This window comes from Abramis brama, assembly GCF_963993115.1.
Source record: "Abramis brama genome assembly, chromosome: 16".
Taxonomy (NCBI): domain Eukaryota; kingdom Metazoa; phylum Chordata; class Actinopteri; order Cypriniformes; family Leuciscidae; genus Abramis; species Abramis brama.
This window is the reverse complement of record NC_139978.1, coordinates 19082711-19095791: the sequence shown is the minus strand read 5'-3', so window position 1 is coordinate 19095791 and position 13081 is coordinate 19082711. Positions and strand designations below refer to the sequence as shown.

General features: G+C 38.2%; 1 protein-coding gene across 2 annotated transcripts; it reads right to left on the bottom strand.

The window, feature by feature from the left end:
* Positions 1 to 8385: 8385 nt before the first annotated feature.
* On the bottom strand, positions 8386 to 11782 carry LOC311065902 (uncharacterized protein). 2 transcript variants are annotated; one of them, XM_084086748.1, is made up of 6 exons: positions 11740 to 11782; positions 10171 to 10243; positions 9927 to 10075; positions 9690 to 9792; positions 9424 to 9506; positions 8386 to 9162 (listed from the first exon to the last, which is right to left on the bottom strand). In XM_084086748.1, exons 3-6 carry the CDS (start codon positions 10008 to 10010, stop codon positions 9124 to 9126), a joined length of 309 nt encoding a protein of 102 aa, XP_083942874.1. In that variant the 5' UTR covers positions 10011 to 10075; positions 10171 to 10243; positions 11740 to 11782; the 3' UTR covers positions 8386 to 9123. The 2 variants fall into 2 exon arrangements, 1 of the variants encoding a protein (XP_083942874.1); XR_014602992.1 differs by lacking the exon at positions 9424 to 9506.
* Positions 11783 to 13081: the final 1299 nt, after the last annotated feature.

The following is a 13081-nucleotide window of genomic DNA, read 5'->3' as shown; positions in this document are numbered from 1 at the left end:
GAAACAAACTAATTTAGATGTCTTTAGAATCGCGTGGAAAGACAGTATGTCACGTTATAAAAAGGCCCTAAAAGCAGCCAGGGCTGAGCACCTCCGCAAACTAATAGAAAACAACCAAAACAATCCTAGGTTTTTATTTAACACCGTGGCTAGACTAACAAATAAACAGACGTCACCCGAACAAAATATCCCGTTACAGTTTAGTAGTAATGATTTCATGAACTTCTTCACTGAGAAAATAGAAAACATCAGAACCACAATTGTAAACGTTCAATCCTCAATCGCACCTTATAATTCAGCCTCAATTTTCCCCCCGCAAGAACAATTACAGTGCTTTACAACTATAGAACAAAAAGAGTTAAATAAACTTATCACTTCATCTAAAACAACAACATGTTTATTAGATCCTATACCAACTAAACTACTGAAGGAAGTGTTACCTGTAGTGGAAGAGCCTCTCCTCAATATTATTAACTCGTCTTTATCTTTAGGTCATGTTCCAAGAACATTTAAACTGGCAGTGATAAAACCTCTCATTAAGAAACCACAATTAGACCCGCATAATCTAGCAAATTATAGACCCATTTCAAATCTACCTTTTATGTCTAATGGCTCGTTTCCACTGAGCAGTACAGTACGGTACGGTACAGTACGGTTCGGGTCTGTTAACCATGATCTGGCTAGCGTTTCCACTGCCAACAGTACCCTTACTTGATAGGCGTGGTGTTTCGATCGACGTAATTTTCGCGCGAAGAAGAACATAGTAAACTACAATGGATGACATACAGCAGATCTTGTTCTTGCTCCTCGACATGTTTGTCACAAGAAGACAAGCGCCGACATTAGGCTTTTCTCAATATTAAGTACGCAAAGTTTGTACTTGCCATGTGCGACTCACTCCTACATGCACATGGTACAGCGCGTTCTTAAAAGCGTCACTCAGCTCGCTCTGCTACTCCGGTTATCTCTGTTACTCTGTATGTACAAATTTAAGCAACAATAAAACGAAATATGTTATAAAACACTACTCTGCCTCTTTTCGTTTTCATTTAAATAAATTAAACATTATAGGGACACAAATGTGGTTCATGCGCAACGCATATTGATTATTCACTGCACGTTATACGTTATTCTATTTATAACAAAACGATTTAAAACACAACCCTAACGTTACCTCTTTTCGTTTAAATAATAAAAAAAATTACACATTACAGGCAATATATGCATTTGTACAAATGTTGCAATAAACATCAGTGATAATCTTGTAATAAGAAAATGACAAGAAACCATATTTCTTTTTGTAAAATTTCAGTTTTATCAATAATAGCCAATATAAAAGTTTAAGTAAAAGGTACAAGAAGCTATACAATAAGAAATAAAGCAAACAATTCAGTCAAATGTCCAAATGCTGCGCTAGTCTAACATTACAACAGTAAAGTTAAATACAAATAGCCTATAATATGAAACTAAACTTAGCCCTCAGTCAAAACGATTGACAGGGAACGAATTATATATTCACGAGACCAAAGATCGCCCGTTAGGTCTGCACAAGACGAATTATATCTCATGTTTAACCACTACCGTCGGAGTCATCGGCGAACGTCAGAAGAACTAACTTAGCCGAGGAAAGGCTCATCCAGCCGGGAAACATGAGCGCCGAGCGCCCGCTGATCGCATGGATCTCACAACCGGGGAAAAACAAATCATCTTTATAAATAAACCACAGATTAGAGCTTTAAACAACTACATTCTCGCCTGAAAAACTCTTAAAATTACATTTCGTGACACAGTAACAGTATATTATATTAAACTGTATATAAAAAAATGGCGCTTCTTATGTTGTCATTCCCCTCGTAGCACGCGCAAGTGACGATTCTCTGTCAACCAATCAACGTCCTGCAGTGAGTCTAGCTCCACCTTTTAGTACCGTACCACTGTGCTAGGTACCCCAACGGAAGGGTACCCAAAAAGTGGTACGGTACGGTTCGGCTTTTTGGTACCATTCTCAACTTTTGGCAGTGGAAACGCAAATAAAAGGGTACCGACCCGTACCGTACCGTACCGCTCGGTGGAAACGCGCCATAAAATACTAGAAAAAGTTGTGTCCACTCAACTGGGCTCTTTCTTGCAAGAAAATGATATCTATGAAAAGTTTCAGTCAGGATTCAGGCCGCATCATAGCACTGAAACTGCGCTCGTTAAAATCACAAATGATTTACTTTTAGCTTCTGACCAAGGCTGCATCTCAATACTAGTTTTACTTGATCTAAGTGCTGCGTTCGATACTATAGATCATACAATACTCTTAGATCGACTACAAAATTATACTGGTGTTCAAGGACAAGCATTAAGCTGGTTTAGATCATACTTATCAGACCGCTACCATTTTGTCTATTTAAATGGAGAAAAATCGATCATAACTCCAGTAAACTATGGAGTGCCGCAGGGATCTGTGTTGGGCCCTCTGTTATTCTCAATATATATGCTGCCACTTGGAAATATTATAAGGAAACATGGAATTAGTTTCCATTGTTATGCTGATGACACTCAAATATATATTTCATCACGGCCGGATGAAAACGCTAAATTATCCAAATTGACAGAGTGTGTTAAAGATATAAAAGATTGGATGACGCGTAATTTTCTATTATTAAATCCAGACAAGACAGAGGTAATACTTATCGGTTCAAAAAAACGCCCACAGAACCTCTCACAATACAACTTTGACATCGTAGGATGTCCTGTTACTTTATCCTCTACAGTAAAAGACCTGGGTGTTATACTCGATTGTAACCTGTCTTTTGAAAATCATATTTCGTATGTTACAAAAACAGCCTTTTTCCACCTTAGAAACATTGCTAAGCTACGTAATATGCTATCAGTTTCTGATGCAGAAAAGTTAGTTCATGCATTCATGACCTCGAGACTAGATTACTGTAATGCTTTATTAGCCGGTTGTCCTGCATCCTCAATAAACAAGCTACAGTTAGTCCAAAATGCAGCCGCTAGAGTTCTTACTAGATCAAGAAAATATGATCATATAACACCGATTTTATCATCACTACATTGGCTACCTATAAAGTTCCGTATTAATTATAAGGTATTGCTACTGACTTATAAAGCCCTAAACGGCTTAGCTCCAGTCTATTTAGCGGATCTTCTATCACCCTATAATCCATCGCGCTCTTTAAGATCAATAAATTCAAGGCTTTTGGTCATACCTAGGATATCCAGATCAACCAAAGGAGGGAGAGCATTTTCACATTTGGCTCCAAAACTCTGGAATAGCCTTCCTGATACTGTTCGTTGCTCGGACTCACTCTCCCAGTTTAAAACTAGATTAAAGACGCATCTTTTCGGCCAGGCATTCATATAATATTGTTAATCTCACAGTTTCAAACTACAATCCGGCCTCTAGTTCAAAAATGCCAGAGGAGAACTGGCCCCCGACTGAGCCTGGGTTCTCCCAAGGTTTTTTTTTTTTTTTCTCCATTAGGTCACCTGATGGAGTTTTAGGACACCATTAGGCTGCTTGATGGAGTTTTTTCGGTTCCTTGCCACTGTTGCCTTTGGCTTGCTCAGTTGGGGATATTTTGGGGATATTTAATTTTATTCTATCAATCAATAAATTCCACTAGAAACAAACTCTGTTGTATTATTTTATTTTAATACTGTGAAGCTGCTTTGATACAATCTGTATTGTGAAAAGCGCTATACAAATATACTTGATTTGATTTGATTTGATATATTATTACAATTTAAAATAATTGGTTTTCAATTTATTATACTTTAAATTATCATTTATTTCTGTGATGCAAAGCTGAATTTTCAGCATCATCACTCCAGTCTTCAGTGTCACATGTGACATCCGGTCTATCACATGATCCTTTAGAAATCATTCTAATATGATGATTCATTATCAAAGTTGGAAACAGTTCTGCTGCTTAATATTTTTTTCATAACCTGTGATACTTTTTTAGGATACTTTGATAAATAAATAGTAAAAAATAAAATAAAATAAATGTTTTAAAAATAGAAATCTTTTGTAACAACAATATACACTACTGGTCAGTAATTTGGGGTCAGTCGTTTTTTTTTTCTTTTTTTTTTTTTAAATAAATCAATACTTTTATTAAGCAAGGAAAAGTAATGTTTCCAAACTTTTGGCCTGTACTGTATCCCCCCAAAACTGCACAACTTTAGAGTAAAACATTAATAAAAAAGTGATAATAAAAAATGCGTCTTAAAACTGACATGATTGTTACAAAATCACACAGTCTGGGGCCTCTGGAGAACTCAGAACAACTGCTAGTGCTAACATTAAGTTTAAGGTAAAAAATAACTGCCATGAAATTATAGTATCTTACTCCTATGCAATTAGATAAACTGTTCCTTCACTACATCACTTTACCTCTGTCTTTATCCTCTTCTCTTCTTTTTGGCACTGTATCTATCGCAGACTATGCTCATTTATAATGCGTCATGTAAATTTGGCCATCCGTCACAATCAGGAAACTTTCACCGTGTCTAGAACTGGCGCGACCTGCCAGGCCCGTGTGTTAACAAAAGCAGTGCTGTCTACATTGGATGCGGCGTCGCGCACGCTACACAACAAATTACCAACAACTGATCGCGCGCGCGCTCTGTTTCTGACGCACTTCAAGCACTCGATGGGCGGGGGAAGATTGATGAGCCGGACTTTTTTTGCTTTATTTGGTAGTATTTCGAATTAATGGTTTTAAAATAGTATTATTAAAAAAAAAAAAAAAAAAAAAGTAAAATAAAAATTCACTCGTTCACTCATTCTGGCGCCCCTAGCATTTGCCTATTCCGCGGGCCGGCCCTGAGAGCGTCGATGAGGTATGGGAAGAGACTCTCGCGGAGAATGGTGCATTCCACGATTTAGAAAGCTCGCTGTGGAGCTCAGGCAGGAAAGGTGCAGTCCTGGATGCTGGTGTTCGGCAGCGGCGATGAAGGAAACAGCCATCGAGTCTGTTCGGCGCTGGCTCCTAAGAGGAGACCACTCGAGGCCCAGCTGGTCAACGGCCTTGGTGAGGAGGCGCAAAAGCTCCGCGTCCTCGCCTGCTCGAGTGCGGCCGGAATCCTGGATTGACGAGGAGGCGGTAGACCACACCTCGCTGTCAGACGCCAGGATGGAACACTGTCAGCGGCGGCATCCTCGTCTACCTCATCCGCTTCATCCCCTGACGCGGCGGCGGCGCGGGCAGATTGAGCCGGCGGCTGGGCGGCCGGGAGGGGGGGCGGAGAGGGCGAGGGAGAAGCTCGAGGGAAAGGTTCCGGCGAGCTCTTCGGTGCCACATCAGTCTCCGGTGGTCTCTGCGAGCGGCGCTTCTTTCTGCGCGGCCCGGCAGAGACAGGCGAAGCGACAGCTTGGTCGAAAACTTCAAGTCGAGCCCGCAGGGTCGACATTGAAAGTTTTTCGCACTCGGGGCAGCCGCCCGTAGAGAGTGCGGTAGCGGCGTGCTCGCGGCCCAGGCAGAGAGCGCAGATGAGGTGGCGGTCTCCGTTGCTGAGCGGGAAGCGGCACGAGCCGCAGGAAAAACGAGGCATTTTGATAAATTTTCGCTGAAGACAAGAAAATCAGATTTTCAGCCTGTGAGCCCTTCCTTATATACACGCTAGCCACACCCATCCTGACGGTTAGAGGGGTGTGGAGGGCGCGACGTCACACAGGGCTCACTGGTAGGTTGCAGCAGTTGCCGCTGGACAGCCAGTGAGCACGCTTATGTAGCCTGCCATGGTCTGCCGGCTGCTGCACTGCGTTGACAATAAATACAAAATTAAGGATAATTTTTTGGCTTCAGATCTCGAGAAAAGACAACTTTCCCATAGCGTAAGCTAACTTACGCAATACGAGAGAACCTGACAGAAAGTGACAGCTTTCTTTTTTTTTTTTTTTTTTTGGTTTCCGAGTTGGGTGTGTAGGCCTACATCACCAAATCTAACTTTATCTTACCTGAATCACTGTCTTGTTTGCTAAAACATAGCACCTTTTTTTAAACATGTCAGCAACGCTCCCAGAACTGGTTATTTTTGGTTAACTGAGTTGCAGGAATTCAGCATAAAGGGATATGTAAACGATTTGAGATTAATAAATTGATAAAGCACGCAAACCGTTCACAGCAGCCGAAAACAACCCAAATTTGAGGTGCACAAACTTTCTACAGGCCTCCAGAGAAATCAAGTGTTTACAGAATTTAAAGATTTAAATTGTGTTAAAAATATTCACCCAAACTGATCAGTTAGTTTCACAAGCCAGAGAAAAGATTACGCCAGCATTATCAGGCAGCAGAGGGCACAATGTTTTTAGCGTTTAGTTGTAAGAATTTTCCGGTAAGGCCCCAAAAACTGCATTCAGGTCTTGATTCTTGAAGCAAATTACTAGACAACTGACAAATTGAATCCAGCTAGATTAGGCAATAGCGTTGGAAACACTTACAAGCACATTATCAATATCACCTGACGAAGATTTACTATCCACATGTGCAGAATCATGTTGTGATTAGTCAGTATTTAACCACTGATACTTTACAATTCTCTTGAAAAAACATTTTTTTTTCCCGTCATTTAATAATTGTAAAATGAGTGGAATTGGTTGCAAGATTGTAGTACCACACACGGTGTCTGAAAGGCAATCTCTTTGAAAGCAAACCAAAAACTGCATATGGTATAAGACGAGACATATATATATATATATATAGACGGCATTTTAACGTCGAGTCACTGTTGAATCAACGTCAGGTGCCAGTGTTGGATAACCACTGAATTTTGTTTAGATTTTTCAAATCTAATCAACGTTGAAATAGCAACGTCATTTCAACATCACGTTTCTCAACATAGGTGAATTTGCCAACATTGAATTAATATTGATTTTAGTTTAGATTTTGCAAATCCAATCAACGTTGAAATTTCAACGTCACTATAAAGTCCTGCTTTTCAAAATAGTTTGTTTTGTTTTGTTAAACTGTTTTCACTAAAGTATTGATGATGTGTTCAACAGTAACACCAAACACCTTGAAATGGATACATAAACACTAAGTTTGCGGACACACAGTCAGCTAGGAAAGAAGCCAATTGGTCAAAGCAAGACCAGGAAGAAGATTAATAAAGACATTTCACTGACGTAAGAAACATTCTTTATTACATGGCTGCAAGTGTGCCAACATTTCACACAACAATGTGTTTTACACGTGTCGAACTTTAACCTTTAGAAAAACGGCCCAACCATTGGGCAACATTGAACACGGCTGGTTAAATCTTCCCTTCTAGTTACTTCTTTCTGCCACCACCACCCATCCTCTCTGGTGCATATTTCAAGTATTTGGCCATGTATTCGTTTACTTTTGTTGTAGTTGTATCAAATGAGCTCAAGACAGAGTCTGATGAGGGGAAAAAAACAGATCAGTATTAGCAAACGCTAACCTCTTAAATTAAAATATTTTTCAAATATCAACTTTTGTGGCTTTGCCAATGTTTGAAGTATATAAATTAGTATTTATCAACGTGCAAAGTCATTGATATTCATGTGCTTGGGCGAGCAACAAAAGGCAGTTGGTAGTAACCAGTGCTGCCGGTAGAGAAGTTAGTCTAGAGCCCAGAATGGAGTATTATATATAATATTAGAACATGCTCTGTAGAATCCTCCAACTAAAATGATTTTTCTTATGAATTATTATTCTGCTTACTATATTCAATTATTTAAAACATTGTTACAAAACTACTATGTTAAAGCAAACTCACAACAGATTATCTTGTAGAGACGGGTCTTCATGAAGGCAACCATTCCACTCCTTCCTCTGAGGCTCACTATGGCCATCATTTTATTTGTCATAGTTCTGCCATGGTAAAACAGATTTATATTAGAATATTATATTGCAATCAAGTTCATTATGAAAATGTAGCAGAAAGCGAGTAAGTGGGTGTGTGGGGGGAGTGCATGACAGTATATGACAGGGAACATCACTATAAACTAATGCAAAAAAGGAACAAAGTTACTTACGCAGCCATTGACTTTACACTGTAAAAAAAATTAAGCCAGTACAACAAAAAAAAATCTTAGTACTAATTTCCTTCAGCTTTTTCTTGTTTACTCAACTTTTGTAAATAACAGTTAGACTGACTGAAATTAAGTTGTAAGTCTTACAATTTTTTTTTTATTGGGTTAACTTAAGATTGTTAGTTTTCTGGAGAGGTGCAACTATTTTTTAACAAACCTTTTTAAGTTGAGCCAATTAAAAAAAAATTGTCTCAATGTCTGAAGTTGAGTGAACAAAAAAATCCTAAAGGAAATTGGTACTAAGTAATAATATGTTAAGACTGGAAACTACAATAACTTTGCCCAAGTCAAAAACTGAAAACAGTGAGTCAATGTTAACAAAACATTTATTCAGAAGCATGTTGAAGGCAAATAAAAATGTCATTTCAATTAGCTGTCATCATGACAAGAATTTTCTTTTTTTATTCAAAGGAATATATTACCCCAAAATCATAATTATTTACTTTTTTCTGTCTCAAACTCATAGGACTTATTTTCTTCTGTGCAAGACACAAAGACATGCAGCTGTAATTTGTATTTTCTGAAGTAATACAGTTTTGGGAGAAACAATAAACTAACAATTCTTTTTAAATCTTGATATCCGATTGTATTCAGAAGACATGGATTAAATCATATGTGTTACATTTATATAAAACATGGCTTACATTTATATCTTTATGTTCTAGAGAAGAAATGAAGCCATAAAAAGACTATGCACTAAATAAGAGTACAAACTGGAACAAATAAATGCTCAATCTTACAATTATCCATATGGATTGCAGCTACTTGAACAATAATTTTTTGAAGGACCGGACTCTTGCTGAGCACTTTAAGTCAAGACCAATAAACAATTTTTAATTTAGTCAAAAGTGTATTTTATGTATTTTAATTGTTTAGGACAGTTCACATTGAGGGTATAAATCAAGCCAAAGATGAGAGTAACAGCTGTGGCAAAGTTCTTGCACATTATCTAGCCCAATCTGCTCTTATAGTACTACAGAGAGGCACCTTATAATTGGGTTGGAGTGGAACAGTTGCAACATCATCTTCAACGATAGTTAAGATCCTCATCTTCTCCCCTTGTGAATGTCTTCTGGCTCTGTGTCCTGCAGTAGAAAATAAATTGACATAACTTTTTTTTATTTTGAATTACGTTACACCACAGAGTGACCCTAAACATGTGCTCATGTACCTTCAGTTGAAAAGTAAAGGTGGTCATGTTTTTAAGCTTGTTCAAATTCAGCCATAGAACTAAAACTGATAAACAGAATACATCTCCCAATTTCCTGCACCTGTGCTGTTAGATGCCATGCAGTATTAAAGGGATAGTTTACCCAAAAATGAAAATTAGCCAATGATTTACTCACCCTCAAGTCTGCCACTATATCACTGCCCTTATAAAGCTTGGAAGAGCCAGGAATCGTTTTAATATAACTCCAAATGTATTTGTCTGAAAGAAGAATGCCATATACACCTAATGACTTCAGGGTGAGTAAATCATGGGCTAATTTTCATTTTTGGGTGAACTATTCCTTTAATATAGTTACACGTGGCACAACGTCATGGGGATCTGGTGAACAGGTGAAATTATATCAAGTGTGAGTGTATATGCTGGTGACACACATCTTCTTACCAGGCAAGTCTTCAGGATGTTTCCTGACTTTTCCCTCATAAACAAAGGTAGAGCTCTGAGAGTTGTAGCCTTTCTTTGACCAAGTACATTGTAGTTTCTGTGTCTGAAAGACAGAAAACAAATATGGAACAAGCTATGCATGTTATATCCAAAGAGAAGCATGGGAATTACCTTGAAAAGGAGATGGCAAAATTTAGCCTTTAACCAGAGAGATATGACCACATGCAAAATAATTACCTGATGATTAAGTTGGTCTAGGAGGATCTTCATCTCATCGTATACGCTCCACCACTTGTTTTGTACAATTAGATGTGTATTCATCTAACTAAGAGAAAAAGGTGCTCTTCTGATTAGTTTGTGTAAACCTGTAATACTCAGCACAGACCCTGAAAAAAAAAAAAAAAACATTGTTAAAACAGTAAGAATTAAGTGTAGGCCTACACGTTAATTCAGTTCTACTAACTAAAAATGATAAACTCACCTGATCTTTCAAAAACAAAGGCCACTGTTTTAGCACATCAGAGGTTCTTGTTGCTGTACTGATGTTCTTTAGTCTAAAAGGGACAAATACAACATAACAAAGATTCATATTAAACTAAAAAAAACAGTTACAGTAGGTTAATTTACATATAGTAAAAATACTACAGAAATGGAATAATCAAATGTGAAAAAAAAAAAATTCATTTTTTCCTTAAAAATACAAAAGTTAGTAAAGAGCAGTGAGCGATTTTGTCTTTCATTGATTAACAGGAAGGACACTGACAGCGGCAGATAACATATTTTCACTTTAAACATTATTTAATATACAAAGCAAACATGCGTATTTTTAACATAATATTTGTTTTGCATATATAGGCCTATATTTTTTCCCCTCTAAATTGTATTATATTGAATTATATTGCACTACTGTAGAATGCCTGAGCCTCAACCTAAGCATGTACAAATTGTCACTGACATTTGTATATAGGCCTATTGAGAATGAGGACATACTCATAGGTAGCTTGCGGTCACGTGACGAATTGAGCCCGTCCACCATTTTGGGAGGATACGCTATCGGTTGCCAGGGGCAACAGTGCAAGAGCAATACAGAGACGGAGCAGGAAAGACGGCTCGAGGAATTATAATAGAAATTACGAGAAAATTAAGAAGAAATGGAGATGAATGTGGCAAAAGAAAAGGGTCCTTACAGGGAGAAACTTACTACCAATGCCAAACATTTTTTTTTTTTTTTACTTTTAAAATTTAAAATACGAAAAAACTGTAACACATGGTTGCTACGGTTTCCACGACAATCGTGTGAGACACTGGAGCAGTTTTTTTACACATCAGTGTTTTCCAGGCATTCTAAAATAGTGCGACAACATCCTCTACTACCAATACAAACAATGAACGGCGCTGGCGGTATCCTCCCAAAATGGCGGAAAGGGGAGGATGACGCGGTCTCTGAGGGCGGGGCGCTGTGTCGTGACGACATCTCCTCATTCTCAATATAACAAATAAACTTGAAATTGAATTTAAATCGAATAGACTACTGTCACTTTAAGAGCTATTGCACAGATTTAATACTGAAACATCTGGATTTTACAACATTGTTTGTTCACTTAAGACATAGCCGACTGTATTTACATGAATACTACACACACAGTGGGTTTTTTTTTTAAATAATTGTGTGTAACGTTATTTCACTATTAATTAGCAATAAGCCGTGAAAGATAACTGAATTCGCACTCACATTCTGTCTGAGATAAACAGCTCTCTTCTGTCTCAATCAGCGCAAGCACCAGATTTGAGTCTTTTTTAACGACTTACTGCGCTTAACATTTTAAACTTCGTGCACGTTCTTGTCTTTTCTCATTCAAGCATGTTTCCTCACTTTAACGTTAGTCTAGGTGTCAATAGTTAAGTTAGCCATGTGCTACGCGGATAATCTCTAACAATAGACACTTATCGTCTCCACAGAAAATATCTTTTAACATAATACTATATTTTACCAACATATGTCTGCAATCAATGTAGCTTATTTTCATTCATAAAGCAAAATAAAACTTACCTCAGAGATGAATCCAGTCCCTTCGATAGCGTGGTTGAAGGAGTAAACCCCGTGTAACGTACATAGAGACAGACTGCGCATGCGCGATGGTGGGAAGTTAAACGTTCCAGCACAGAAATCAAAACATTAAGTTTTCTCAACTTATTTTTTTGTGTTCATTGGACAAATAGTAGTAAACATGCAGTTAAATAGTTTTTATAAGTTAACTCAACATTGCGCTCAAACATTTGCCCACTCAACTTATAATCTTAAGGTGAGTAAACAATTTGCAAGTTGGATTTTTTACAGTGTACATGGTCTGCAGCATCAATGCCTCCCAACCTCTTCAGATGTTTACTCTGAAAAGGAGCAACAAGAAATTAAAAATATAACCAGAAAGTGGTCAGTAGAGTCCAGACCTCCACAAAGCAGGCACATGATGAGGACGAGGAGTTTGTAGTGGTAACCAAGGTGAACAAGCCAATTGTCATAATGAAACTTTGCCAGCACTTTACAAGATTAATTATTTAACCCTTTTGTTGTCTTCGTTTTTTATAGCACTTGTCCTCCAGGGTACATTAGCTACAACTAGCATAACACACACCTCAGAAGTGCATGAAGCCCGGAAAAGGCACTTCCTGCTGTAAAGACATTACCCAGATGAAAACATACTGTGCACGCTCTATAGGCCCCATGCGCCCCAAAAGGTGAAATGCCCCATGAAGCTGTACTTATTAGATCAGTTTGAGTGTTTGTCTTGTACCCAATCAGGGAGAGGCATAAGAATATCTCTACAAATCTTTATCATTGAAATTCAGGGCTTAAAGCAAGAAAAGATTTGAGGCCTGAAAAGTTGTCCGGGAGGAAATGTGCACAATGTATTGAATTCATTTAAAAGTGCTCTTTGCCTGAAATAAGGAATGGTGCCTGAGACCTTTAAGCCCTGTACATTCGCCCCATGTACATTAGAGTTGTGAAACCATGCGTCACTAGCCTGATACTCAGACCCCAATACCACCTGAGGGTTAAAACTTACCAGTTCTGCTCCCTCATTCTTGTCCTCCAGGCGATTCTCTAAAGCTTCAAGCTCTTCTTTGGTGTTTGCCGGCTTCACTTCATAACTTGTTCCAGCAGATGAGGTGGCAACGTGAATTGTATCCTTGATTTCGACAAGGAGCTGAAGAACTTAGGGATTTGGATTTGAAGATTTGAGGAACTTGGAAATTTGGAGCTGATAATGGTCATGTACAAGCACACCCAAGACAAATACAAGTATCTTTAAGAGCTCCAGTATTTTTTTTCCCCATATGCCAGAATATGTTCCTAATAACACTCTTTCTGCTCCTTGTGGGTTCAGAAGCAT

Bases quoted from the DNA above. Each gene is read 5' to 3' on its own strand.
- LOC311065902 (XM_084086748.1), bottom strand. From the start codon at position 10,010: ATGAATACACATCTAATTGTACAAAACAAGTGGTGGAGCGTATACGAT. The intron at 9,793-9,926 runs GTAATTATTTTG...TCTGTCTTTCAG, and splicing joins TAGACCAACTTAATCATCAG to ACACAGAAACTACAATGTAC. The intron at 9,163-9,423 runs GTGAGTAAATCA...TTTCTACTGCAG, and splicing joins ATATAGTGGCAGACTTGAGG to GACACAGAGCCAGAAGACAT.